The sequence below is a fragment of the Dryobates pubescens genome, chromosome 7, assembly GCF_014839835.1.
Source record: "Dryobates pubescens isolate bDryPub1 chromosome 7, bDryPub1.pri, whole genome shotgun sequence".
Lineage (NCBI taxonomy): Eukaryota > Metazoa > Chordata > Aves > Piciformes > Picidae > Dryobates > Dryobates pubescens.
Window position 1 is genome coordinate 44770749 of NC_071618.1, and position 27940 is coordinate 44798688.

General features: G+C 50.2%; 1 protein-coding gene across 1 annotated transcript; it reads right to left on the minus strand.

The window, feature by feature from the left end:
- Positions 1 to 294: 294 nt before the first annotated feature.
- TMEM272 (transmembrane protein 272) lies at positions 295 to 26473 on the minus strand. The gene is made up of 5 exons (XM_054163132.1): positions 26442 to 26473; positions 21372 to 21451; positions 12382 to 12441; positions 4106 to 4188; positions 295 to 751 (listed from the first exon to the last, which is right to left on the minus strand). The coding sequence occupies exons 2-5, from the start codon at positions 21427 to 21429 to the stop codon at positions 389 to 391; spliced, it is 564 nt and encodes a 187-aa protein (XP_054019107.1). The 5' UTR covers positions 21430 to 21451; positions 26442 to 26473; the 3' UTR covers positions 295 to 388.
- Positions 26474 to 27940: the final 1467 nt, after the last annotated feature.

A 27940-nucleotide genomic window follows, 5' to 3' on the forward strand; every position in this document is an offset into this window, starting at 1 on the left:
GCAAGGCCATGGAGGTGTTCAGATCCCAGTGAGGAGGACAACATGGCTATTTTTGTAGGCAAATATGTACTATGCTGAAAGAATGTAGTTGTTTTAGAGGGGGTTGCCCTCTGCAAGAGATTATTCCAGATAGACCATCCAAGAGTTAAAATGGGACCATGGAAGTCAGCAAGAATGCACCCTGGCTTCTGGAGCATCAATTGGCATTGATTGTGCTGTACTCCAGCTTAGCCATTTCCAGATGGTGCTGGAGTTTACCATTTCCTCGTGCAGCTGGCTGCTACCATACACAGATACAGTGCAACAAAGATGTACACAAGGCTGAACTAGTGCCTGTTCATCGTTGTACACTCTTTCCCAGACATCTGTGACTTTATTTATGTGGCATTTAGTCTTCCTCAGAAGAGTACCTTTGCCTGGAAAAGCAATATATGCAGCAGCTACAGAAGACAAGGAGAAAGAGAACAGTGTGGCTGAGAATGAGGACACCAACGGCAAAGATGTACAGGGTTTTGTCACAGTAGTCCTGAGGCTGATGGAAAGGTGGGATAAAATTTGGCAGGTACACAGAAAAAACCCAGTAGTTCCCAAGAATGAACCAGAGGAAGAGGAAAAGGCTGAGGGTTAGGTGGATGTAGTACTTGTGAGCATTCTGCCTCCAGGGATACTCGTCGTCATCGTCGTCATCAATCACAACAGACTTGGAAAGCAGCTGCCTCATCCTGGTTGAGTCATACAGCAGGAGAGTCACCTGGAGGCATTGGGGGAGAAAAAGGGAATAAGTACATTGGCTGTGGAAAGTCTGAGCACCTTCTGGCCACGGCCAGCCTTTGGGCCAAGTTAAAACTGAGTGGGGGGAAATCACCTAAGAGAAAACGGAGGAGCCACAAACGGGGCAGATCCTGCTGGAAAACAAAGCAGTTTCCCCCTACAGTTTATTCACCAGTGAGATTCAGGCTGGATATTGGGATAAAAACCTGCCAGTGGCAAGCATGGAAAGGCATGAGAACAGATTGTGTAGGGAGATGGCAGCAGCTCCCACGCTGGAGACTTTTAAGAACAGATTAGAGTAACTGCTAAATGACTTAAGTAGAGTAGTTCCTGCCTTGTAGTGGGTGGACTTGTCTCTTCTAACTCTGTTTTCCATGGCTGTATAGGTGAATCATCTTCAATTGAAATATGAAGGGTCTAGACTTCAACCTAAACCCCTGGTAAAGTGTTTCAGATACCTGGAATGATTCTGTCACATTTTCTTCAATTAAGTGTAATTTTCTTGCCTCCAGCCAGGACCAGCAGAGGAATAGGTGGAGAACCTTGATACCAGAGGGTAGTGAAGGTCTGGTCTCCAGGGAAATGCTGTAGGGCTGATAAGCAATGCTTGGATTTCTGCTTTAGTCTTGGCAATACAAAGTATGTAGCTAGGCTGACTGTAGGGTAGAGAAACTTCCAAGCTCATTTCCCTGCTTGAAATGAGAGAGAAGAGCACCCTTGTTTTACACTCTCCCTTCCCCATTAGTCAGTGATTAATGGTGAGAACACTGGCTAAGGAAAGCCACTTGGATCTATATTCTGCCTGGTTCCTATTTTAGCCCATACGCTGCATTTCCTAGAGGCAAGGGTTAGCAGGAGGGTCTGGGGGATCTGGGAAGAGGATCATCTTGCTCTTCCCTGTGAAACTGTTTGATTGTTTACAAATTGTTAAATGCTTGTTCACAAACCCAGCTCTTTTTCTAGCCCAGATCTTGGTATCAGTTTGTGAGGAACAGAGATTGAAGTCCCAGCACCAGCACATGTGATAAGAACAGTTTCCACTGGGTAGCTTCACACCCAGCTATGCCCTCAAAATGGTCTGTCCATTCAAACCATCAAGGCATCTTCTCAACTGATCATTCAGGCAGGCTCATAGCACACAGAAGGGCTAAAGCTACCTGGCCAGTGTGTCTAAGGTTTCCACGTGGGGGTCTGTGACTCGACCTGCAGTGCTGTGCAACTCACTGGCTTTGAAGTGAGCTCAGCACATATGCAGCTGCCTCTGCTCAAACTTCACCGAGCTCAGCAGCAGGCATGGGGTTAAATGGCAGAGGATCACTGGTGTTGAGGGAATTGGAGAAGCCTCCCAAGTGGATTTATGGCCTCTCCAGAGGCTGTTCAGTTGCTTTTGTGAACATCTGCAGGTTGCCATTGCCTTTTGAAAGATTGGTGGTGGTAAGGACACAGATGAGCAGCCCACAGCTCTGGGCTGGTGACTTGCCATTAAATTATGTCCATCACAGAGCAGCATTCATTCAGGCTTCATCCTATACCCATTCTCTGACCATATAACTCTCAGAGGCCAAGCAAAGGTACAGCTCAGTGAAGCTGGTGCAGTGTGATGAACAGAGATGGGACAGGAGGAATTTGGCCACAGATCAAGCACTATGAGATGACATACAAGTTATGCCAGTCAAATTCTGACCAAGTGTACTGCCTGGCTGCAAGGTAGGCACTCCTGCTGCCAGCTGAAGCCAAATTCAAGACATTATTTGACATCAGCAGGGATATTAACTGACCCACTTAGCACCATATTATTTGGGGTGAGAAAAACAGGCTTTGAACCAGAAATAGCTAAGAAACAATCAACATTTGTGATGAAGGCTGCAATTCATTAGCATGAAATTTGCCTTTCACTTCTTCTCTAATCTGTTCTCAGCTGTTGTTGAATGAACCTTTGATTATACAGATGAGTCCACTGGTGTGATCAAATGACTGAGCATCTGATTGCAGAGCTCAAAGCACAGCAAATTTCTTATAACAAGATTAAGAACTTTCTTTTTCCCTCCAGTTACTCACTGACCAAAGGTCCTCGGGAGGGTGATTCATATCCCACCAATACAGTTTGGTTACCACTGTGACAGATTGCAGGGAATGCAGAGGCCTGAGAGGAATATTCTTTCCCCCTTCTTTTTATCCTGGCAAAGAAAAGGACTAGAAACAAAGGGGAACACAGCTAGGTCTTGCCTGCAGCATTTTTTGGCTCCGATATGCAGTGCTGTCAAGCCAGAGCCTAGCACATTTCCTTTCAAGGGACAAGCTGCCTGTACTGAAACATTAGGCCACAACCTATAAAGTCTGCTCTGCCTGCTTTGCCAGTGCTGGGCTCCTGGAAAGGCAGGCTGGGTGCCAGGTTGCTGCTGCCCCTGTTAGCGATGCAGGATGGGCCAAGCTGCCAATACAGACGTTCCCTCCAGCAGCGGCACTTGCTGTTCTTAGCCCTTCGTGCCCCAGAGGTGCAGCTCCAAAGCTTTCCTTTCAGCTCTGCCCCTTTTCCTTCCTTTGACAGCAAAGAACAGTTTTGCCTAATCCTGCTGAGAAGCTTAAAGTAGCTCTGCAGTCTGTTGTGACAAGCCTCTTCCCACCCACTGGCAGCCAGTTAAGACCATCTGCAAAGGGACTGTGGCAGCGGGGTGATCCTTCATCCTAGAGCCAACAGCTGCAGCTTTATAGTGACCAGGGTATAACAGGGATATGAGGGTGTTCCTACCTGTCAAGAAACCAGTCTCTGACTCAGTGAAGATGTAAGTCCACTAGAAGAGAGGTAGCTGTGGTTGGAAATGCTGTGCCTACCTTGCTGCTGTAAAGCAAGAACGTTTTTCATGTGAAAGCAAGCCATGCTGCTGCACAGCCACTGCTTCTGGCCAGGGACTTGGGAAGGACTATGTGCAAACACCTGTAGTTTTATGATATTCCCAGAACTAGGAGAGTAACTTCACTGTCTGTTCAGCTTCTGTGTCTGGAAACACAGGGAAAAGGTCTGGGAGGCTTGAAGGACTGCTTGTGGAGACAGGACCCCATTCACCACAGGCACCTATGTTATGCAGTAATTTCCCTGGGTTGCACAGGTTCTGTGATGCAGGAGAAGGTCACACCACGACGTAGGACAACACTGAACTCATTAGCATCCCACTTGACTGATGGATGCTTCAAGTGGTGGAACAAGCACAGTTCAGTCTCCATGGCACTCTTCACTACTGCATGCACATAGCTGTCTGGAGCCATCATCATGTCTTAGCTAGCGAGGCAAAGTCTAGTCACACAAAGTATTTTTCACACACAGAAGGCACATTACCTTTAAGCTGCCAATCACACCACCCACCAACAGATAGAGTGGAATTAGTGGCTGAACTGGGCAGTCTTCCAAAAACTTCATTCCTGAACAGCAAAAATTAATGTTTGTTATCTCAAGTGATCAAACAGTTCAACAGGCTGCACACAAAAAGTAAAGACAGTGGAAGTGAAGGGCAGTGCCTGGACCCAGCACCTACTGACAAGGGGGCTGGATTTGCAGAGGGGCTGCATTTCCCACTGCAGGACTGAAGATGATGAACAAGCAAGAAGGGAGGTTGTAGCCAGGAGGGGGTTGGTCTCTTCACCCAGGCAACCAGCACCAGAACAAGAGGACACAGTCTCAAGCTGTGCCAGGGGGAGTTTAGGCTGTAGGTGAGGAGAAAGTTCTTCCCAGAAAGAGAGATTGGCCATGGGAATGTGCTGCCCAGGGAGGTGGTGGAGTCACCATCCCTGGAGGTGTTCAAGAGGGGATTGGATGTGGCACTTGGTGCCATGGTTTAGTTAGTCCTGAGGTGCTGGGTGACAGGTTGGACTTGATGATCTCTGAGGTCTTTTCCAACCTTATTGATTCTGTGACTCTATGAAAAAGCAGCAGGAAGAGAGCAAAGTAGCAGCAGCATTAACTGTTCCAGCATTGCTGACTGGAGCCACAAACACAGGTTATTGGCTTCAACTACTCCCTCTTTGCATGGCTGGCTGAGCTGGACAGGAAAATTTCAGCAGCAGCAGAAAATTCAGTGAAAATCAAAACTGTCTGGGAAAAGAAGGAATTCCCATAAGCCTCTCCAAGGCCTTCCCTGTTCATTAGGTCCCATGACTGGGGCATGTTCTCGAGTCAGATGCTCTGAATATAGAGAGCAAGTGCCTGTGGGAGCTCCTGGAGCCGTTTTAGCTTCCCAGGCAGCTGATAGGAAACCACAGAAGCTCAAGTTTCCAGGCTGTTTGGGTTGCTGGAGGCTAAAAGCGTTGGTTGTTATGGAGCCAGGAATCTTGGCAACTCTAAGATCCACTGCTAGAAAGGGAAAGATGTGTAAGTCTGAGGGAAGGGAGTGCATGGTGCTGTAAGGACGTTGCTGGCAGCAGGCACTGGAGGCTGTGGTGCAGGTCTGTGGCAGTGAGACTCATCTGCCCAAATATAGATGTCTGCAATGCAGACCTCCATACCTGAACTGGTTCCCCAGGCTCTCCTTGCAGTCAGCAGGGAGTAACAGGCACTTTACAAATTCAATCCATCTCACCCCAAGATATGCATTTACTGCTGGTCAGAGGAGCTGGGTGCTGGAAGTGCCTCTTTCTCTCCATGGCTATGCAAACAATCTAGGCAGCCAGCTGTAGACCTCTCATGAGCTGCCATTCCTCTCCTGCCCAAGCCTCTTACCCAGTGCCATCTTTAGGCACTTTTAAATTGTCTATTACACTATAATTTTATTGTTATTGATTCCATGTTTCAGGCCTTCTCCTGATCAGTTGCAGAGGGTGGAAGGCATTTCCTGCTTTATTCTTGACGTGCAAGGTCCTTTTCAAGGAGAAACTGCCTTTTTCTGAACAATCTGAGTTAGCAAGAGGCAGGGCACTGCAAGCAATGTGCTGGTCCTAGTGCTAAACACCTCTCAGGGGGAATGCCAGGAAGGGTCAGGAGAGAAGTACCAATAGAAGGGGGGGTTAGGATAGGATAGGATAGGATAGGATAGGATAGGATAGGATAGAATAGAATAGAATAGAATAGAATAGAATAGAATAGAATAGAATAGAATAGAATAGACCAGGTTGGAAGAGACCTTTGAGATCATCCAGTCCAACCTATCACCCAACACCATCTAATCAACTCAACCATGGCACCAAGTGCCTCATCCAGGCTCTTCCAAAACACCTCCTGTGATGGTGACTCCACCACCTCCCTGGGCAGCCCTGTTTGTGACATTGGGTAGCTGTAATTTACTTTAGCTTGCTAATTTACCCACCAAATCCTCTGCTATTGCTGGTTTAGTTGATTAGATTGTGTTGGATGATAGGTTGGACTCAATGATCTCCAAGGTCTCTTCCAACCTGGTCTATTCTATTCTATTCTATTCTATTCTATTCTATTCTATTCTATTCTATTCTATTCTATTCTATTCTATTCTACTCTACTCTACTCTACTCTACTCTACTCTATTCTATTTAGCACATTGCTGGTGTGCTGAACCTCTCCTGTGCTCTTTGCTTAGCATAATAGAGGTGTTCTGGGTTGTGGCTGCTTGCTACAGATCTTGCTTAAGACACAGGACACAGGAAAGTGTTTTGTGATCTGCTGTGTGTAAGGCCTATGGAGTCCAGTTGAGTCCAGTTGACTTTTCTGCACCAAGTATTTGTTACCTGCCTGCTCATAATGGACAAGGACTGGGCTTAGATGGATTTGGTCTCTCTCCCTTTTTGTCCCATAGTGCAAGGCTGTACATTTTTTTGCCCATTTTGCCACTGTCTACCACTGAGACTTGCTCAGACTCCCAGCTTTGCAGGGGTGGGCAACAGGGGAGCCACCACAAATTACACAGCATGCAGAAAGCAGCTGCAAGGGTTTCCAGAGCCCTTGGGCCTGTAATAGCCTGCCACAAAAGCAGCTGGCCAGGGATCTCAGGGAATATCTTCAGTTTGGAAACCTTGGTAATTACTGTTTCAGTGTGTTACTGAGATTTTGATTGGGGGGGGCGGGGGGAAAGTCAAGAAAACATGCTTGCTATTTTTTTGTTGTGGAGTTATGATTGTGATTCCCAGACAAATCTGTAATGGAGGCCTCTCATATATGTAGAATAGAATAGAATAGAATAGAATAGAATAGAATAGAATAGAATAGAATAGAATAGAATAGAATAGAATAGAATAGAATAGAATAGACCAGACCAGGCTGGAAGAGATCTTTGAGATCATCACATCCAACCTATCACCCAACACCATCTAATCAACTAAACCATGGCACCAAGGGCCTCATCCAGGCTCTTCCTAAGCACCTTCAGGGATGGTGACTCCACCACCTCCCTGGGCAGCACATTCCAATGCCCAATCTCTCTTTCTATGAATAATTTCTTCCTCACCTCCAGCCTAAACCTCCCCTGACACAGCTTGAGACTGTGTCCTCTTGTTCTGGTGCTGGTTGCCTGGGAGAAGAGACCAACCCCCACCTGGCTACAACCTCCCTTCAGGGAGTTGCAGAGAGCAAGAAGGTCTCCCCTGAGCCTCCTCTTCCCCAGGCTAAGCAACCCCAGCTCCCTCAGCCTCTCCTCCCAGGGCTGTGCTCCAGACCCCTCCCCAGCTTTGTTGCCCTTCTCTGGACACCTTCCAGCAACTCAACATCTTTCCTAAACTGAGGGGACCAGAACTGGACACAGGACTCCAGGTGTGGCCTGAGCAGTGCTGAGCACAGGGCAGAATGTGACATGACAGCAGTCAGTCTTGGGAAGGGTTTGACTGACAGGCAGTGGTACCCTGTAGACTTTGGGAGAACATTGCAGGCAGATAGGGCAGCCAAAGAGGAGGGGACAGGGCTGACACAGTAGTGACTTTATAAACACAGCAGTAGGGATGAAGCTGCAGGCACGAGGAGTAGTACTGGGTTAAATTTGAATGGGGGGAAGATTTAGACTGCCTGCTGGGAAAACAAGGTGATCAGCTTTGCAGTGTGATTTAGCTAGCCCTGGGGAGCACTGCATATAGAGGCAGTCTGGCCAGCACACAGGAATGTGTTATTGAGAGCAATTCTTCACTAGCCCAGAGCTGAAATAAATAAATAAAAGTGTTAAAAAAAAAGCCCCAAAAGTCTGTGAGGTCCTTCCATAGTTGTCTATTTTGGAAGTGTTTAGGGGGAAAACAAAGTAAGAAAAAACATAAATGAATGAGATTTCTCTCTAGCAGGAAAGGTCAGGAATATGACTAAAATATCTGTGGCTTAAATGCTGTCACAGTTTCAGAGCTTGGCAAGATTGCTAAGTCCTTCCCATGCATCTTGACCTGTGTGCTCCACAGTACTACTGAGCTTCAGAGGTGTTTCCTGTTAGTGCTATAATTACTGCTGCTGCTACCAGTTGTTCATCTCTGAGTCTAAACCAATGTTGTCACAGTTAATTTGTTTTCCTCTGCAGCAAGCCTGTGCCAAAATGGCTGGAGGCACATCAGCAGCTTCCTCTCTGAGCTCATGGCAATGGGATATTATCAGAAAATCAGGGGGGTTTGCTTGGATAAAAAGCTCTCTGCATTTGCCTTGGCATTTCCTGCTCCTACAAACACCTTTCAGCTATGCAGCTCAGGAAGGCAATGTCCTCTGACAGCACTGTGTTACAGCAGCATTATCTCTGGATTTCAGCAAGTTCAGGTCTGTGGAGGCAGGTTGGACTTGATGATCCTTGGGGTCTCTTCCAGCCTTGGCTGTACTCTGATACTGTGATATATCTGATGTGGGAGATCCCCAGAACTCCAGGCTAACATCTTGCCTTACACTTTCCACTTCCCAGTGATAGGACTAGGGGGAATGGAATGAAGCTGGAGGTGGGGAGATTCAGGCTGGAGGTGAGGAGGAAGTTCTTCCCCAGGAGAGTGGTGAAGCCCTGGAATGGGTTGTCCAGGGAGGTGGTTGGGACCCATCCCTGGAGGTGTTTAAGGCCAGGCTGGATGAGGCTCTGGCCAGGCTGATCTAGTGTGGGGTGTCCCTGCCCATGGCAGGGGGGTTGGAACTGGATGATCCTTGTGGTCCCTTCCAACCCTGACTGCTACTGTGATACTATGATCTTAAAGATCTTATGCAATGTTCCTAGGAACTTATATTAATGAGTGGTCAGATTCCAGCCCAGAGTCCAGAGGCTGGCTGTCAATATGCATGCAAGCTCTACCACACTTGGAATCCTACCTTCCCAGCCCTGTTCCACAGCTCAGGCTTGTTCAGCCTGGGGAAAAGCTAAAGCCAAAATCCTCTTAAGGGATAAATAGCAATTTTAAGTTATGGATAAGCGTAAGAGCCTCAGTGTTGAGATGTAGCAGTTCAGTCTATTTCCCTGCTTCCTAATTGCCCCATAATCCCTCATTAGACCTCCCTAATTCCTAATTAGAACATCCTAATCAGAATCCCACCACAGTCATCATTGGCACTCAGAAGGCCCCAGATAAAGCCAACAGCACCAGCCTTGAGCTGAACACTTTCTTGGTGGGTTTGGCCAACTCTATGTGCCAGCAGGCTGGGTGTCCCAATTCCCTTAAAAGTCATCTCATCTCCATGCAGATGTCTGAAAGAGGGTCTGGGACTTTCACTGTCAGGAAAGCCCATTTCTCTTAACTGCTGGCAAGGGCAGCACAGCACTTGGCTGGGTTACAGCTGCATACCTTCCAAACCTAGGCAGGATGCACCTTGGCCACATCATCAGTGGTACTCAGCACTGGTTAGGCCACACCTGGAGTCCTGTGTCCAGTTCTGGGCCCCTCAGGTTAGGAAAGATGTTGAGTTGCTGGAAGGTGTCCAGAGAAGGGCAACAAAGCTGGGGAGGGGTCTGGAGCACAGCCCTGGGAGGAGAGGCTGAGGGAGCTGGGGTTGCTTAGCCTGCAGAAGAGGAGGCTCAGGGGAGACCTTCTTGCTCTCTCCAACTCCCTGAAGGGAGGTTGTAGCCAGGAGGGGGTTGGTCTCTTCTCCCAGGCAACCAGCACCAGAACAAGAGGACACAGTCTCAAGCTGTGCCAGGGGAGGTTTAGGCTGGAGGTTAGGAAGACGTTCTTCCCAGCAAGAGAGATTGGCCCTTGGGATGTGCTGCCCAGGGAGGTGGTGGAGTCACCATCACTGGAGGTTAGAATGGAAATGATAGAAATAGAAATAGAAATAGAAATAGAAATAGAAATAGAAATAGAAATAGAAATAGAAATAGAAATAAGAATAGAAATAAGAATAGAATAGAATAGAATAGAATAGAATAGAATAGAATAGAATAGAATAGAATAGAATAGAATAGAATAGAATAGACCAGGTTGGAAGAGACCTTCAATATCATCGTGTCTAACCCCTCAACCAATCCACCCCACCTAAACAACTAAACCATGGCACCAAGCACCCCATCAAGTCTCCTTGAGGTGTTCAAGAGGGGATTGGATGTGGCACTTGAAGCCATGGTGTAGTTAGTCAGGAGGTGTTGGGTGATAGTTTGGACTTGATGATCTCTGAGGTCTTTTCCAACCTTACTGATTCAATGGTTCCATGCTCTGCAGGTGGAATTCATTTGCACCACCTTTCAAGGTGAACAGCTTCTCAAGAACACCCATCTTAAGTGATTGTAAGGGCTCTTGAGGACATGACTTAAAATTCATAGTGATTTGGCAACATTGGTAAAAGACATCCAGAAATCTCCAAGATGACAGCTGATAAAGCTGATTCTGTGGCTAGGAGAGAAAACTTCAATGTAAATAAAAAATGAGGAACGTCTCATAAGGAGCCACATAACCAAAAACCATCTGGGCTCAAAATGCACCATAAGAGAAACTGGAGCCAATGAGCTGATGCAGAGAGAGCATCTTTCATTGTGAGGTGCATTCACAGGAATCCTGCAGGAACAGTGTGGCCAGCAGGAGCAGGGAGGTCATCCTGCCCTGTGCTCAGCACTGCTCAGGACACACCTGGAGTCCTGTGTCCAGTTCTGGGCCCCTCAGGTTAGGAAAGATGTTGAGCTGCTGGAAGGTGTCCAGAGAAGGGCAACAAAGCTGGGGAGGGGTCTGGAGCACAGCCCTGGGAGGAGAGGCTGAGGGAGCTGGGGTTGCTTAGCCTGGAGAAGAGGAGGCTCAGGGGAGACCTTCTTGCTCTCTACAACTCCCTGAAGGGAGGTTGTAGCCAGGTGGGGGTTGGTCTCTTCTCCCAGGCAACCAGCACCAGAACATGAGGACACAGTCTCAAGCTGTGCCAGGGGAGGTTTAGGCTGGATGTTAGGAAGAAGTTCTTCCCAGCAAGAGAGATTGGCCATTGGAATGTGCCGCCCAGGGAGGTGGTGGAGTCACCATTCCTGGAGGTGTTCAGGAAGAGCCTGGATGAGGCACTTGGTGCCATGGTTTAGCTGATCAGATGGTGTTGGGTGAGAGGTTGGACTTGATGATCTCAAAGGTCTTTTCCAGCCTGGTTAGTTCTCTATTCTGTGTTATTCTGCACTGCTTGTTCCTCAGGTCTCATCTGCAGCCCTGTGTTCCATCGTTATGTATTTGTTTAGGGGAAAACTGTAGTTACATTGGGTGGAGGCCAAAGGAAGGAGGCAAAAATGCACCAAAACCCTACAGAAACAGTGACCTGTGAGGTCAGGATGGAGAAAAAGCAAGTTTTTGTAGTCTCAGGGGGTGGGGGGTGGGGTGTGGAAGGTAAAGTGGTGTTAGAATAGCATCCTTCATACAGTTCAAAGGTGCTTTTGAGTAGGATGGGAACCAATCTGTCTGTGTGACCACGGTGGGTAGGACAGGCAGTAATCTGTTTAATTTGCCCAGGGGAAGATTTAGGTTGGATAAGGGGGGAAATATTTAGTCTGTGAGAGCACTAAAATGCTGCAATAGGCTCGTTGGGAAGCTGTGGAATTTCCTTGGGCAAGGGCAAGTCAGACATCTGTCAGGGATGCCGTGAGCATCAAGCCTGTCTGGCAGGGGGGGTGGGCTGGTGTTTCTCAAGGGGGGATTGCAAGGCCCACAGGGAGCAGTGAAGTGCTAGAAAGTGCTCATTAAAAAAGCACATCCATGCTAATGGTAAGGGAAAGGTGATGCTGGGGGGGAAAGGGCTTTATGCAGTTTAAAAATGTATAAAACTCTGCTGCTCAAAGGATTTTTCTTTCCTTTCTTAAATATTTGATCTGGAAATGCTACTCCCAAATCCAGCCTTTGAGGGGTTATGCAGAGACAGATCAGCCAAACCCCAGGTCTCACTTCCATAAAGATGGAGAAATAGCAGCCCACATCATCCCTTCCAGCACTACTCCTCTAAGACTTCTGCAGTGCAGTTAATACAGAGTGATTCAGATTAGTGAAATCTTCTCATGTGTCAGATTCTGAGCTTCCTCCCACAGACAGAGCCCTGCACCGAGGTAAGACACGTTGGGAGGGGGATTGAAGGCAAGCAATGCAAGCACTGCTTCCTCTCTGCCATGCAACGTGGGCTGGGATTGTGCCTGCAGCTCCAGTACCACAACAGGTCTAGTGGCTGAAAACCTGCAGTTTCCCAACTCCTTCCTCCTGCCAGGTGTGTAACCTGCTACACAGTGCTGGGAAGGCCCTGGTTTTGAATTGCTTTAAGAGTCAACTTACCTATAAAAGCCATGGAGAGTGGCAGGGCGAGGAAAGCGAGGAGCCCAAAGATGAAGCACGCTGGGGATAAGAAAAGAAGGATGGGGTTATTGGGGCTGGTTCAAGTCCAGAAATCAGCTCTACAGATGCTGTTTATCCATAGAGTTGTGTGATATGAAATGCAGTTGACTGGATTAAGGTGGGTGGTGTCTTTGCAAATGAAGAGTCACCTAGAGGGAGAAAGAACCAAGCAGTTGACCTTTAGAATAGAATAGAATAGAATAGAATAGAATAGAATAGAATAGAATAGAATAGAATAGAATAGAATAGAATGGAATAGAATGGAATAGAATGGAATAGAATGGAATAGAATTGAATAAGCCAGGTTAGAAAAGACCTTTGAGATCATCAAGTCCAACCTATCACCCAGCACCATCTGATCAACTAAACCATGGCACCAAGTACCCCATCCAGTCTCTTCCTAAACACCTCCAGGGATGGTGACTCCACCACCTCCCTGGGCAGCACATCCCAGTGGCCAATCTCTCTTGCTAGGAAGAACTTCTTCCTCACCTCCAGCTTAAACCTCCCCTGGCACAGCTTGAGACTGTGTCTTCTTGTTCTGGGGCTGGTCACCTGGGAGAAGAGACCAACCCCCTCCTGGCTACAACCTCCCTTCAGGGAGTTGCAGAGAGCAAGAAGGTCTCCCCTGAGCCTCCTCTTCTGCAGGCTAAGCAACCCCAGCTCCCTCAGCCTCTCCTCACAGGGCTGTGCTCCAGACCCCTCCCCAGCTTTGTTGCCCTTCTCTGGACACCTTCCAGCATCTCAACGTCTTTCCTAAACTTTACCTGTGTTATATGTAACAAAGAGTCCTCTGCTAAGTGCCTGCCCTGGGGTCTTGCTGTAACTCAGCAGGGTGCTCCCCAGAGACAGCAGAGGCTGAAAACAGCCTGAACGTCTCAACTTCCAGGACAGAGTGCAGGCTGAAAAGGCTACTGAGTATGAACATCTCCACTCAGAGAAGGGAGGAACCCAATTTACATGAAGATACCATGCTTGGTGCAGCTGGGGTTCCATGTAAAGGGGCACATGCAGCAGGCTTATTGGGAAGACTGTAAATTCTGAGTACCTCAGCCAATGGAGAAAGCTAGAGGGAAATTTCCATCCAGGGATTTAGGATAAAATGGAGGCTGCACCTTCCAGCAATTTGAGAGACCCCACAGGGATCTGCCCCACGGGCTCTCCCCTCATTTGAGTAAAGGTTTACAGGGCTCCACTGTCTCCATTGTGAAGATGAACCTCTAGCAGCTGACCAGTTTTCCTTACACAGTGGCATGGGAATATCATGTTTGTGGTGCAGCACTTCAAATGGTGGGACCACCAAATGGTTTATCACTCCCAAAGCTCAATGTTCTCATCCATTGTTAGGCCTTGTATCCCTGGAATACCAATGACAGACTCAAAGTGCTTTTGTGCTGCTACTTCTGGCCAGTGCCTCAGTCTGCATCAGTGCCTTAGCACTGCCAGGTGACTGGGCAGTAACAAGTAATGTTGCATCAGCTAATCCATGGCAACTGATGAGCCATGTCTGTTTGCTAAGCAAATAGCAGCTTCAATGCCATTCCACTCAGTTTTCAGTGATAGCTAAATAAACTGCCTTTATTGTGATGCAAACAGTTTCTGGCTGCTCTCACTCCCTTGGCCCAGCTCAGCTTGTAGACACAAAGCCAGCAGCCCTGCTGCAAGGAATGAGACCTCATCACTGGGCTAGATCAACTACAACTGCATGGGAGGATGCTCTCAGAGGGTGCACAGAGTGTTCCCACAAATGAGTGGACCCAAGGTGAGTAGTTACTCCCAGGGAGCTGCTGCTGTTTCTGTGTCCTGGTGTTCTCCCAGCACAGCCTGATGCTGCAGAAGGTGACTGCTTACCTTTGCAGACCGTGAAAAACAATAGCATCAAGAGGAGTGTGAGCAGCCTGTCCTAAAAAGGGCTGTCACCTCTGTGCCTGATCACCGACACTCAGCACTGTGAAAGTGAACCACTGCCCTGCAAAATGCAAGTAAAACACAATGAGGACGCTGTGTGGCAAGTGTTCCTGCAGAGCACTTCTGCCAATGGCTCGATGTGCCAGTCGATGCCTAGGGAGGCAAAAGGACCGTAAGTGGAGGTGGCATAGATTGCTGAGAGGCTGAGAAGGGCACGGATAAGAAAAGGAGTAGGATGTCTCCTTGGAGGCTTATGAAAAGAATGGGTTGGTTTGGAACCAGCCTTCCCTCAGGCAAACTGTGTCACGCAGTTCCCCATGCCAGAGACCCGCAGCCTCTGCGAGGAGAATGCCATCCTCCTCGCCGCCCCGGAGCGGGGACGCTGCCAGCGCCCTGTGCACAGTGCCTCTGAGAAACTCTGCAGCACCGCCAAAACATCACCCTCAGGGCGCCTCGGAGGAAAAGGCAAATGTCTCTGCCTCCATGTTACAGAAGGAGAAAGTGAGAGGCCATGGGAGCAGCATCCAGACTCCGGGCAGACGCACCGGGCTTTCGGAGCGGCAGGTACTTTCCTTGGGAGCACGCCAAACCCCGCAGGCTGGGGGTGTGTTCTCTGCAGGAGAGGATCTCACACTTCAGCGCTTGAGAGACACCTTTCTTCCTCACAAGTAGCATGTTTGTTATCTCTGTGAATTGGCAGAGACTGAAGGTGTTTTGAGCCCATGAAAGCAGTTCTGTTCCTTTGTGCTACCCCCTCCTCCTCTCCCTGTCGGCCAGTCTCTCTCACAGACAATTTTTGCTCAGGCTCTCCTGTCTCTTGAATGCTGTACAGACCAGAAATTCTTCCTCTGCTTAAATAGTGTCCCACACTCAACTAAGCTCTTTCAAACGCTGACAGCCTCTCATTAGAACAGCTCAGCTTAGAGTGTCCCTTTCCACCACGTCACGTTTCATGCCAGGTGATCTTGCTGTTGCGTTATCTAGACTATTACTTTCATGTTCAGAAGCAATGGTATTGTAGCTGAGTTGGGCTTCCAACACACCCATGAGCATCACCTGCAAATAGTGCCCACAGCCTGAGCAGCTCACATCCCTGATATCCCAAATGAGTGCGGTTCAGATCTGCAGGAGCTGCACTGACTGCCCGACAGTGCTGCCGCTGGGTTGCAGGTCTCCGAGCAACACCACCCCTCTGCCTGCAGCTTCATAGCAGCCTCCTGTTCCTGCTCTTGCTGCACAGGCTCAGGAGCCTGGCAGGAGAAGGCATCATATAATTTCTTAATCATGCAGCACATGGTCTGCCTGGCCCCCGGGGAGGGACGCTGCAGTAAGCGCTGTAAAAGGCTTGGCCGGGCCCACGTATATGTGATGCTGCACATCTGGCACACAGGTGTCTGTGCTCGGCTGTGTCTAGCATCTACCAATAGCTTGATTTTGGAGGGGAGAAATGGGAGATAGGGAGTACTTGGAGCTCAAGAGAAGAAGATAATGGTTCATTAATTCCCCTCCCAAAGCAGTCGCTGGGAATGCATTTACTCATTATCTCCCCATTCAACTACAGCCGCTTAGGTCTCGAATTGGAGGGGCAGATGCACAGCCTGGGAAGGCTTCCAGATCCATGTTTAACAAAGTGAGGCTCTCAGCAACCGACTACACAACTGGCAGGGCTATGCAGTCGCTTCCAATGCAGCTAGCAGCACTAAAGACTGTTTCCCCCGAAACGTGTGGGGTTTCCACCGAAATGCTCCTCAGCCGGGACGCCTCCCTTCCCCCTCCACCTCCTCTCCGGGTTTGTCTGGGTTGTGCTGCCCCGTTCTGGTCCTGAGACAAACTGCTCAAGGAAATGGTGTCTGCCGCAGGGTGCCACATGCGGGGTCTGTGACACCAGGGTGCACAGCCCTGCAGAGGACGCTGCTGTCCCACATGCGGGGTCTGTGACACCAGGGTGCACACAGAGGACGCTGCGGTCCCACATGCGGGGTTTGTGACACCAGGGTGCACAGCCCTGCAGAGGACGCTGCAGTCCCACATGCGGGGTCTGTGACACCGGGGTGCACACAGAGGACGCTGCTGTCCCACATGCGGGGTCTGTGACACCAGGGTGCACAGCCCTGCAGAGGACGCTGCGGTCCCACATGCGGGGTCTGTGACACCAGGGTGCACAGCCCTGCAGAGGACGCTGCGGTCCCACATGCGGGGTTTGTGACACCAGGGTGCACAGCCCTGCAGAGGACGCTGCTGTCCCACATGTGGGGTCTGTGACACCAGGGTGCACAGCCCTGCAGAGGACGCTGCAGTCCCACATGCGGGGTCTGTGACACCAGGGTGCACAGCCCTGCAGAGGACGCTGCGGTCCCACATGCGGGGTCTGTGACACCAGGGTGCACAGCCCTGCAGAGGACGCTGCAGTCCCACATGCGGGGTCTGTGACACCAGGGTGCACAGCCCTGCAGAGGACGCTGCAGTCCCACATGCGGGGTCTGTGACACCAGGGTGCACACAGAGGACGCTGCTGTCCCGCATGCGGGGTCTGTGACACCAGGGTGCACACAGAGGACGCTGCAGTCCCACATGCGGGGTCTGTGACACCAGGGTGCACACAGAGGACGCTGCAGTCCCACATGCGGGGTCTGTGACACCAGGGTGCACACAGAGGACGCTGCTGTCCCACATGCGGGGTCTGTGACACCGGGGTGCACAGCCCTGCAGAGGACGCTGCTGTCCCACATGCGGGGTCTGTGACATTGCTAAGTCAGCGATTTCCCCTCCCAGGCTGCCCAGGGAAGCCCCTGCGGAGCCACTCCCGGGACCAATGAACCGAAAAGGGCTGGTGGTCTCTGAAAACACAACACGGGGAAAGAAGCGTTTCCAGGCATGGCTAAGAAGGACACCTGCTCTGTGGGGCTGTTGTCAGGGCACCAGGCAGGAGAGCCCCCTGCTCTGTATCACCAGGGCAGCTCATGGTACTGCACTGGTAAAGCTCTGCTATGGCATTGGCAGGCGAGTCCTGATGCAGTGGGGAAAGGGAAGAATTCGTACCTGGCACCACAGCAGAGGAAGAGGAGAACAAGTGGCTGTGTATCTTGCACATTCCTTCACATCCATGGGCACAAAACTCAGATCAGGCAGTGGGGATTTGATGTCTCCTGCCCAGCAGGAGGGTCAGCTACATCTGCTGTCTGAGTTACTCCTGCCCCGGTGTCCCCAAGAAAATCCTCATTAGCACTGCAGCTGTATGGCACAGCCTCTTCTATCTGATGCCTGTGCCATTATGCCTTCCTTAGCTGTGGCCCTGCACTGCAGCTCTCCTCCCTCTGGCACTCCCTTCTTCTCTGTCCCTGGTTATGTGCACGGATGGCCTCGGGGCACGCAGCAGCTGAGCTGTCATCTGGCATGTGGGACAGCTCTGTGACACCAATTCACCTGTGGGCTCCTCAGACTTGATTTTTGCCTCCATGATTTTTCCAAGCACTTGTAGGTTCCAAATCAGCTCAAGCTGCCCCTGTTTACTTTGAAGGGAGAGAAAAGTTACTTTCCTTGCAGGTTAAGAAGGGTCCCCATGGGATTTCCAGAAGTGATTTAGGAGTGTAAATCTCACCTACCCACTCTTCTTAGGTAGTAGGCTAATAATGGCTGTGGCTCAACCTACTCAGCAGAGTGTGTGACAAGCTCTCTAATAATAAATACAGTAATGAATGACCTGTTGTGCACATTAGCATCGCTCTCCAATGTTGCTTGTTCTACAGCCTCTCAGCTTCCTCAGTAAGGAAAAAAACCAAAAAGGAGATGAGCTGCCAAACAAGTCCTGCAGGGACCTCACTGTGTATCTGCATGAGGTGAACAACTCCATGTGTGTGTTCACAGCACTCCCTTTGGCTGCCCCAGGGGAGCACTGAGATTTAACACATTTAACACAGGGAATTAACACATCCAAGTGCCAGGTGCTGCACTCTGGTCACAGCAACCCCAGACAGTGCTACAGGCTGGGGTCAGGGTGGTTGGAGAGCAGCCAGGCAGAAAGGGACCTGGGGGGTACTGGCTGATTGTAGGTTGAACATGAGCCAGCAGTGTGCCCAGGTGACCAAGAAGGCCAAGGGCATCCTGGTCTGCATCAGGAACAGTGTGGCCAGCAGGAGCAGGGAGGTCATTCTGCCCCTGTACTGCCCCTGCACTGGTTAGGCCACACCTTGAGTCCTGTGTCCAGTTCTGGGCCCCTCAGGTTAGGAAAGATGTTGAGTTGCTGGAAGGTGTCCAGAGAAGGGCAACAAAGCTGGGGAGGGGTCTGGAGCACAGCCCTGGGAGGAGAGGCTGAGGGAGCTGGGGTTGCTTAGCCTGCAGAAGAGGAGGCTCAGGGGAGACCTTCTTGCTCTGTCCAACTCCCTGAAGGGAGGTTGTAGCCAGGTGGGGGTTGGTCTCATCTCCCAGGCAACCAGCACCAGAACAAGAGGACACAGTCTCAAGCTGTGCCAGGGGAGGTTTAGGCTGGAGGTTAGGAAGAAATTCTTCCTAGAAAGAGAGATTGGCCACTGGGATGTGCTGCCCAGGGAGGTGGTGGAGTCACCATCCCTGGAGGTGTTTAGGAAGGGCATGGATGAGGCACTTGGTGCCATGGTTGAGTTGATCAGATGGTGTTGGGTGATAGGTTGGACTCCATGATCTCAAAGAGCTTTTCCAACCTGGTTAATTCTATTCTATTCTATTCTATTCTATTCTATTCTATTCTATTCTATTCTATTCTATTCTATTCTATTCTATTCTATTTACTCTACAGTCATGCCATGGTTTAGGTTCTGGATTTGGCCCCATTCCTGGGTGTAATTTTGACACAAGATTCAGGTATTGTATAAAGAACCCAAGAACCACCACTTTGCTTTGCAGTGTGCCCAAAGCAGTGGATTTGGCTGCTTGGTTTTTTTCCCAGTCAGTTAACTGAGCACTGCCCTAATGTTCTGAGCTTCAGTTGCTATACCAAGAGTGAAAGGACATTTTTTAAGGCCACACAGGTAAACTGAGGGTAATTTAGATGTCATGAGGCCATGGCTACAAATGTGGGGCTGTGCTGAACTGCTCTTTGCAAAAGCATACACAGGATCATGAGAGAAAGTGAAATTGTGCCCCTGAGCTTCAGGAGGGTTTGCATTTTAATGCACAGAAAATCAATTCTGGATGCCCTGGCTGAGCCACAGGTAAAGCTGAGCTGATTTTGAGCTTCACTCTAATGAAAACCTAAAGATAATGAGTTTCCTGGGTCAGTGTTTCCGAGCTGCCTCACTCATAGGTAACTTTGTGGGTATCTGAGAGGATGCTCCTGGTGTAAACCAACACAGAGATCAAAACTAATCCTCCCCTTTCCAATTTCAGAGAGATCATTGTCTCTCATCATTAAAGTCCCAGTGGCAATTTAACACCATCAGGGAGCAGTGACATTTTGCTTGTAACCCGTGGGAACACAACTCAGAGAAAACACCACTTCTGCCTTTTCCTTTGGTTGGGATATTCACCAATAGGCTCAGTCACCCCCTGCACATTCTTCCTGTGAGCTAGGAGGGAGCCCAGCCAGCCCAGGCCTGCTCCCTGGGGCTGCTTGGGGTTTAATGACAGCACTGCATGCTCCATACCCTTCAGTGTTCATCACTCCTCAGCCCTCCTTTCCCCTGGGGCAATGATGAACATGAACAAGCGGGCCAGACAATGTCCTCTCCTTACTTGCCTGTGCCAGGTGCCTTTGAGCAGGACTGAACCCAGGCCAGGGCTCTCTGTCCCCACGGGCTCAGTTTTCTCTGAAGGGTCGTAAAGCATCGTGGAGTTAAGAGACTCAATCACTACTGAAGGTTTGTTCTGAGCTTTGAGAACTTTCCAACTGAAGCAAAAAGCAGGAATATAAAAGACCCCAAGGTAACAGCCCTAGGCTGGCAAGTGCAGCAATTAGTGTGGGTGAAGTATCAATTATGATGAGTGGTCAAGGGGTTTTCTTCTCCTCTTGGGAGTGGAATTAGAAATTGCTACTTCCTAGGAGTGAAAGCCAAAGGCTCTTGCAACTCAGAGTGAAAAGAAGCAGCAGCCAGTGGGAGTAAGCTGCTTGAAAACCCTTGGATTTTAATCTCCTGCCAAGAGCACTGCTCCCCTGGACTTACAAAACCTGCTCCTGAAGCATGTGTCTCCTGTGCCTCTTCATGTAGCTTGCATAGCCCCCAGCCCAGGTCAGCTTTCTGCTGTGTTGCTTCTCAGAGGGCAAGACCCAGACTGTTTACCCAGCCTGAGAGCTGCCAGCTCATTACACTCCTCTGCATCCTCTACCCTGGCTGGGAAAATCAGGCTTTATTAAGCCAGTGGGTCCAGCCTGTCATGTAAAAGACCTCCATTCACATGATTGGTGCTTCCTACTCACAACAAGTGGCCACTTCTGAGGGCTACCTGCATCTATGGTGTCTGCTGTGCCAGGGCAGGGGCAAGCAGAGGGAAGAAGACCCCGTTCCAAATGTCTCTGGGTGAAAGAGGAGCTATTCCTGACCATACTCTGTCCTCCACCTCTTGTGCACATGCCATCACACAGGCAGGCAGCAGCTTTGCTTTTCAGGAATCTCTCCTGGGGCAGTTTGCTCCCAGGCTGGCTGTGCTGCCTGCTCTTTACCAGGTGGCCTTTCCCTGCAGGCACTCCTGCTGGACTGCATACAAGGCACCACTTGAAACCAAACACAAATACCTTATATTGCTGAGGCTGTCTGCTGCAGCCCACATTTAGGTACTTGGCAGTGTTTGTGTTGGTTTGACATTTTACACTGCCCTGCTGTAGTGCAAATACTGCAGCAGGCAGGTGCTGGTGGGATTGAGTTCCTCTGGTGTGTGTGCCATCAGTGCCCAAAGGTGCCTAGGAAAGGAAATACTGCAGAAGGGAGGAAAGAAAATGGCCACTTCAGTGGAAGATTCCCTGCAAGCTGATATCATCTTAGTTCCTCTCCACACCTGGCTTAGTGACAGGGCTGCTTAAATACCGAGGAAGGTTACTACCAGAACTGCCTTACCATTGCTGGCAATTTTAGATATGCAGCGGTGGCAGGCTTTCTCCAGGCCAGCAGTCATTGTGAAGAGCCTCCTGAGCTGTCTGTGGGGACACAGAAATGAAAATGGTTAAGAACAGTGACTTTAACTGGCTAAATGTCTTGACTCAATGTCAGTCATGCACCTGAGCAAGCTTTCACTACCCTCAAAAAAATCAAGGCATCCACAAGCCCAGAGAGCAGCCATCCCTGTGGAACAGAACAGAGTAGAGTAGAATGGAGTGGAGTGGAGTGGAGTGGAGTGGAGTGGAGTGGAGTGGAGTGGAATGGAATGGAATGGAATGGAATGGAATGGAATGGAATGGAATGGAATGGAATGGAATGGAATGGAATGGAATGGAATGGAATAGAATAGAATAGAATAGAATAGAATAGAATAGAATAGAATAGAATAGAATCAACCAGGCTGGGAAAGACCTTCAAGATCATCAAGTCCAACCTATCACCCAGCACCATCTAATCAACTAAACCATGGCACCAAGGGCCTCATCCAGGCTCTTCCTAAACACTTCTGGTGATGGTGACTCCAGAGTCAGATATGATTTCCAGCAGCTTGGAGCTTGCCTGCTGGTGATGCTAAGGGTTTGAGGTCACAGGAAAGCTGGGGAAGAGGTATTAATGCTATCTTCCCAAAAGCTACAAAAGCCCTGTGAGGAGAGGCTGCAGAAGAGGAGGCTCAGGGGAGACCTTCTTGCTCTCTGCAACTCCCTGAAGGGAGGTTGTAGCCAGGTGGGGGTTGGTCTCTTCTGCCAGGCAAGCAGCACCAGAACAAGAGGACACAGTCTCAACTGTGCCAGGGGAGTTTTAGGCTGGAGGTGAAGTTCTTCCCAAAAAGAGTAATTGGCCATTGGGATGTGCTGCCCAGGGAGGTGGTGGAGTCACCGTCCCTGAAGGAGTTCAGAAGGGGATTGGAGTCCTGGTTTAGTTAGTCAGGAGGTGTTGGGTGATAGGTTGGACTTGATGATCTCTGAGGTCTTTTCCAACCTTGTGTTCAGAATAGAATAGAATTAACCAAGTTGGAAAAGATCATCAAGTCCAACCTCTCACCCAACTCCACCTAATCAACTAAACCATGGCACCAAGTGCCTCAGCCAGGCTCTTCCTAAACACCTCCAGTGATGAGGACTCCATCACCTCCCTGGGCAGCACATCCCAACTGCCAATCTCTCTTGCTGGGAAGAACTTCTTCCCAAGATCCAGCCTAGACCTCCCCTGGCACAGCTTGAGACTGTGTCCTCTTGTGGATTCTATTATTCTCTGATTCTGTCATGCCTGTGATTGGGGTTGGGGCAGGCCACAGTGGATTGACCTACGCTGGGGACACCCCGTGAAACAGGTGAAGTTTCACTGCACAAATCTGTACAACAATTTGGTGAGCTAAAATAAATCAAAGGAAAGGGGAGAGGAGAGGATGAAAATATTTTTGAGACTGAGAGGATTCTGAAGAGCTTCATAGAATGAAAGCTGCAAACCACAGGGAGCCAGAACAAAATGCCTTTGACACAAAAGTAACCGAATTAGAAAGCAGCTCTTTGTAAAGGGAAGTTTTCATGAGGAGGGGTGAGGGATGAGCCAGCAGCTGGTCACCCAAGGTCTGGGCACCAGACAGCACCAGTGGCCATCAGTGGGAGAGTGGAAAGCTCACTCACAGCCCCCCACACCCCCACCAAGTGACTGATGAAGCTGTGTGTGGAGGAGGCCAGAATGCAGGGAGCTGCTTTGCTCCACGTACCTCAAATTAGCCTCTAAATTTGCTAGTGATTAAAGAGCATTACTTTAAGCTCAGCCTCATTCTGGTCTAAGCTGACATGAAATCCACTCTAGTGGGATTTCTTGTCATGCAATGCTGAGCCCAGCTGGCCCAGAGCCTACTGGGGACCACAGGGCCCTGGAGCTGTGTTGAAGATGAAAACAAACTCGTACCACTCAGCTGGTATGCAGCCAAACTCGCCTGCATAGCCTTTCCAAGCCCTACCAGATGTAGCTGAGCAGAGCTGGCTCCTAGGGGCCTGCTTTTTCCTCCATGGCCAGAGACCCATTAGTGGCAGCAGCACAGGATGCTCTGCTGCCATGGGGAATGGGATGGGCTTTGCTTCTTGCATGCTGGTATTGAAGTCTCTGTTTCCCAGCAGTGATGGCAGTGATAGAGGCAGGTCTGGTTTTATCTGCTGGTGAGCAGCCAAGCAAGTAGCAGGGTTTGACACTTTCACAGACATCCCCCTGAGTCAGTAACCCATGCTGAGACACTTAGATGTAGCAGCCAGACACCAGGGTGTGTATCCAGGTCTGTAGTGTGCCTCATTACATCAAGTGCCTCGTGTGTTTTAGCTCTTCTTCTCCAGCACTCATCTTCATACCATGCCAGAAGCCTCACTGGATGGATGCTACTGCTGTAATAAGCCTTGCAAATCCCAGTGGACATCTCCATCAATGCTGAACAATGGGCTTGAATGGAGATGACATGTGAGTGCCTGACCTCTGGGGCAGGCAGCCTCTTTGTCCCAGCAACCCAACCTGCAGCAGGACAACAAACACTGCTCCTTTGGGCTGCAACTAGTGACAAACATTATGAGGAAGGAAATGAGCACTGTTGTGTGCTCAGGGAGAATGGGGAGGGGGAAGCACACCTGGCAGTTTCCACAAGCAGGTAACACATTCAAACTTTTGGTGCAGGCTTGTTCCTAGAGAGTGCACAAAGAGGCTTTCATTTGGAGTGTGCTGTTGGCTACTGACAAGCAGGCAGAGGCTGGTAATGTTCAGTCTTTGTGTAAATGCTCATGACCAGGATTAACTCCAGAGCAGTAAGTCTAAGGAAACCACATTGACAAAACCAATGCCATGTTAAAAACTGGTGGAACACCAAATTGTCTTGAGCAGAACTGTGTGTGTGGCTGGAAAGGCTCCACTTCCATCAACAGAGGGTACAGCAGGCATTTCCTCTCCATTTACTGTTATTTTACACTAAGGAAAGGAAAAAAGACAAACTGAAGGAGGATTTGGTATCTGGGAGCATGTCACCATCTAGTGATGGAGACCAGAAATGGCTGTGAATCAAAGCTCTCTGCAGGTCTGACAGGTGAGCTAAAGCAAACCCATGATGGCTGCACACAAACCACCTTTGTGCAAGGACAGAACACACACAGCCACCACACGATGGCTTCAGTCCCTCCTGAGAGTGAGACTGAGACTCTTACCAGGCTGACAAATCCCTCAGGGAAGTCATGTTTGCTGGATACATAGGGTAGAACCGAACCGAACCGAACCGAACCGAACCGAATAGAATAGAATAGAATAGAATAGAATAGACCAGACCAGATTGGAAAAGACCTTTCAGATCATCAAGTCCAACCTATCACCCAACACCACATAATCAACTAAACCATGGCACCAAGTGCCTCATCCAGGCTCTTCCTAAACACCTCCAGGGATGCTGACTCCACCACCTCCCTGGGCAGCACATCCCAATGGCCAATCTCTCTTGCTGGGAAGAACATCCTCCTAACCTCCAGCCTAAACCTCCCCTGGCACAGCTTGAGACTGTGTCCTCTTGTTCTGGTGCTGGGTGCCTGGGAGAAGAGACCAACCCCCACCTGGCTACAACCTCCCTTCAGGGAGTTGGTGAGAGCAAGAAGGTCTCCCCTGAGCCTCCTCTTCTCCAGGCTAAGCAACCCCAGCTCCCTCAGCCTCTCCTCACAGGGCTGTGCTCCAGACCCCTCCCCAGCTGTGACAGATGTTGTCCCTTTCCCCCAGCCCTTTGGTGCTTCTGCAAAAGCTGCTCTGTGTGTGTGTCTGTGTCTGTGTCTGTGTGTCTGTCTGTGTCTGTGTGTGTGTGTTGAAGGTGAGTGTTACCCTGCGTGTCAGTGCCTGAGGCTGCCGAAGTGCAATTCAGCAGCTGGGGAATGGTTTTGTTCCCCAGCTGAAGCAGGGAGCCGGCCACTGGAAGCTGAAGTGCACACAGTGCAGCATGCAGGCTGGTGGCATGCCAAGGCAGGGAGAACGTCCTGTCACACGCTGCCCTCTCCCACTTTCTGCTTATGAGCTGGGAACATCACATGGCACATGGAAATCAGCCACAAACAAAAGCAAGGTTAAAGAGCAGAGCCAGTTGCTGGACCTCCACCCTTCAGTCCTTTCCTAGGGTCATCTGCCAGAGGTAAAGGATCTGATCTTGTGCTACAAGGGCCAGGAAGGAGTTTCTAAGCCCCTTGTGGGAGGCTGGGGCCGCTCTACGCAGCTGTTTTTTGGGGTGGCAACCCAGCCAGAACACAGCCACATCGTCCCCGTGCCCCCCCCCATCCTGCCCAGCACTTCCCCATTCAGTGCCCTCTCCCCTGGTGGCCTGCAATCAGGTTTGCTCCAGAGTGCTGGCTGCTTCCCTCCTGGAGCCCACGCTGTGCCCCACATCGCTGCCTTCCATTGTAAGTTAGCTGTTTGTCGCTGCAAAGCAGCAGTGCTAAGTCTGCATGGCACAGACTCTCCATCCAGGCTGTTTGGGGGGGTTTTTCAGTCAGTTTTACCTTTGACATATTGTTTTCTGGTCGTTATTCTCACCATAACTGTTCAGGTAACATGAAGAGGAGCACTGCCTGACCCCACACCTGACCCACAGCAAAGCTGAAGGGCAGCTCCGCGCCGGCGCTGCCGCGCGTCAGCCAAAACGAGAGCCACCTCCACGCTCCACCTACCGTGTTCGGTCTTCTCAAACTGACCTCTGCTCTCCCCCACCTCCAGATGCCCCACTCCACACTGACAGCAGGCAGTCACTGGAGCTTTCCAAGACCCCAGTTCCTACTGGATGGCTGCTGACTGCCGGGGGATCCTGCTGGGACATGGTAGGTGCACGTGGGCCAGCAAACCCCTCTGGACCAGGGGCTGTTCTCTACAGACTGCCAGAGGGAAATGGCTTCTGTTTAGTTTGCTCAAATACTCACAGCAAAGTCCTCTTCCAGAGCCATTTCTTTCCAAACACACCACAAAGCCCCACACTGGCTCTCTTCCCAGTACATCACCCACCTCCCAGCAAATCCCTCTTACCTGAGAGTGCTGTGGGTGCCAAATGTGTTCACCCCTCCACGTGGGACACCAGGAAGAGGAACCGCAAAATCCAACCTTCAGGGAAAGCCGACTGGAAGATCCCTCTCTGCTGGGACCCCACAGCCACTCTTGGCTCCCCAGGAGCCTGCCTGCGGGTGGTGAGGCTGAGGGGCAGCTCAGTGGCTTTTATTGCCTCTGGCTGCCCGCTTGCACACCTCTCCACGGCAGCACCGTGGGAGCCGCGGGCTGTGGGAGCGATTGCCAGCAGAGCCCATCCTCATTAGTTTCCCCACTCCCACAGCTGGCTGGAGCCACAGCCCACCCTGCACCATTTCAGGGTGTCAGCAGGGGGAAGCAAAGGACCCCACACATCTGTGACTGGCAGAGGCAGAAAAATTGATCTCTTTCCCAGTGGCTTTTATTCCAGAACAAAACCCCGTCGGTTATTCAAAGAGCAGGAGTGAGTGCTAAGGAATCGGCTCATTCTTTGTGCTGTTTCCCCCCTTCCTATCAACACTGCTGACAGAGCTCTGTGCAAACTGCCACATACCAACCCTGAGCTGCTGGCTGGTTTGTGTGCCTTGCACCACCCGGGCAGAAGGCTGTTTGCTAGGTGGTTACTTACCAGGTCGCCTTCCCATCAGCAGGTGACAGGTTGGTATCTCAGGAGGTGCAGCATCACTTTCTGGCAAGCTGTTGTTTCTGTAGGAGAGAAAGTGGGTTGAGGGAGAGCACCTGTGTGGGAGAAGTGACAGTGCTCATGAAGGCTGACCTGTGTTTCAGTCCTTTTGGAAAGGCCCTCCAGAGAAACTCTAGGTTACCTGCTGTGTCAGTCACCAGCAGGGAGCTGACAAAGTGCCTGCTATGGCTCAAGAGGAACAATTCTGCTGTCAGCTATCAGGTTTGCACAGTTTGTAGCCAATGTCTTTTCTAGTACAAAAGGACTTGCACTAAGAAAAGGAAGGCCACACTGGGGACTGCCAAGGGGTGGGAAACGATGGCTGGCCTGGCATGCTGCTGGGTCAGCCAAGCACACATGCCTGCACACAAGGGCAGGCTAGTTTCCATACCTGCCATGCTCTTCCTTGCTGCATGGCCACGTGCTCTGGGAAAAGCACTGACAACATGGTTGTGTGGCTGCCACTTTTCCATAGCCTGGCAGAGCTGACAGAGGTGAAACACTGAGCTCTTTGCCAGAGCTTCATCCCCTGGATGCTCCTATTCTGAGCACAGGTAACAGCAGGCAGGAAGGAAGCTCCTACCCACAGCACTGCCTGCCCCACAGCTGCTCATTCCAAACTAACACATAAACCATTGTGCAATCAAAGGTTTTGCTTTTCTGGTGTGGTTCACTGGGTCACAGCTTTCACACATAACATGAGAGGGGGCTATGTGAGCCAAGGAGACCCAGTGCAGGCATGGCACTGTGGGAAGGTCACCAAATATCATGAGATATCTTTGATAAAATGGAGAGAAATGCCAGCACTCACAGCAATGGA

Excerpts from the sequence above, each read along its gene's own strand:
- TMEM272 (XM_054163132.1), bottom strand. The coding sequence starts at position 21,429 with ATGACTGCTGGCCTGGAGAAAGCCTGCCACCGCTGCATATCTAAAATT. Across the intron at positions 12,442-21,371 it reads ATCTAAAATTGCCAGCAATG|CGTGCTTCATCTTTGGGCTC; the intron begins GTAAGGCAGTTC and ends TCTTATCCCCAG. Across the intron at positions 752-4,105 it reads GTGTGATTGGCAGCTTAAAG|GTGACTCTCCTGCTGTATGA; the intron begins GTAATGTGCCTT and ends CAATGCCTCCAG.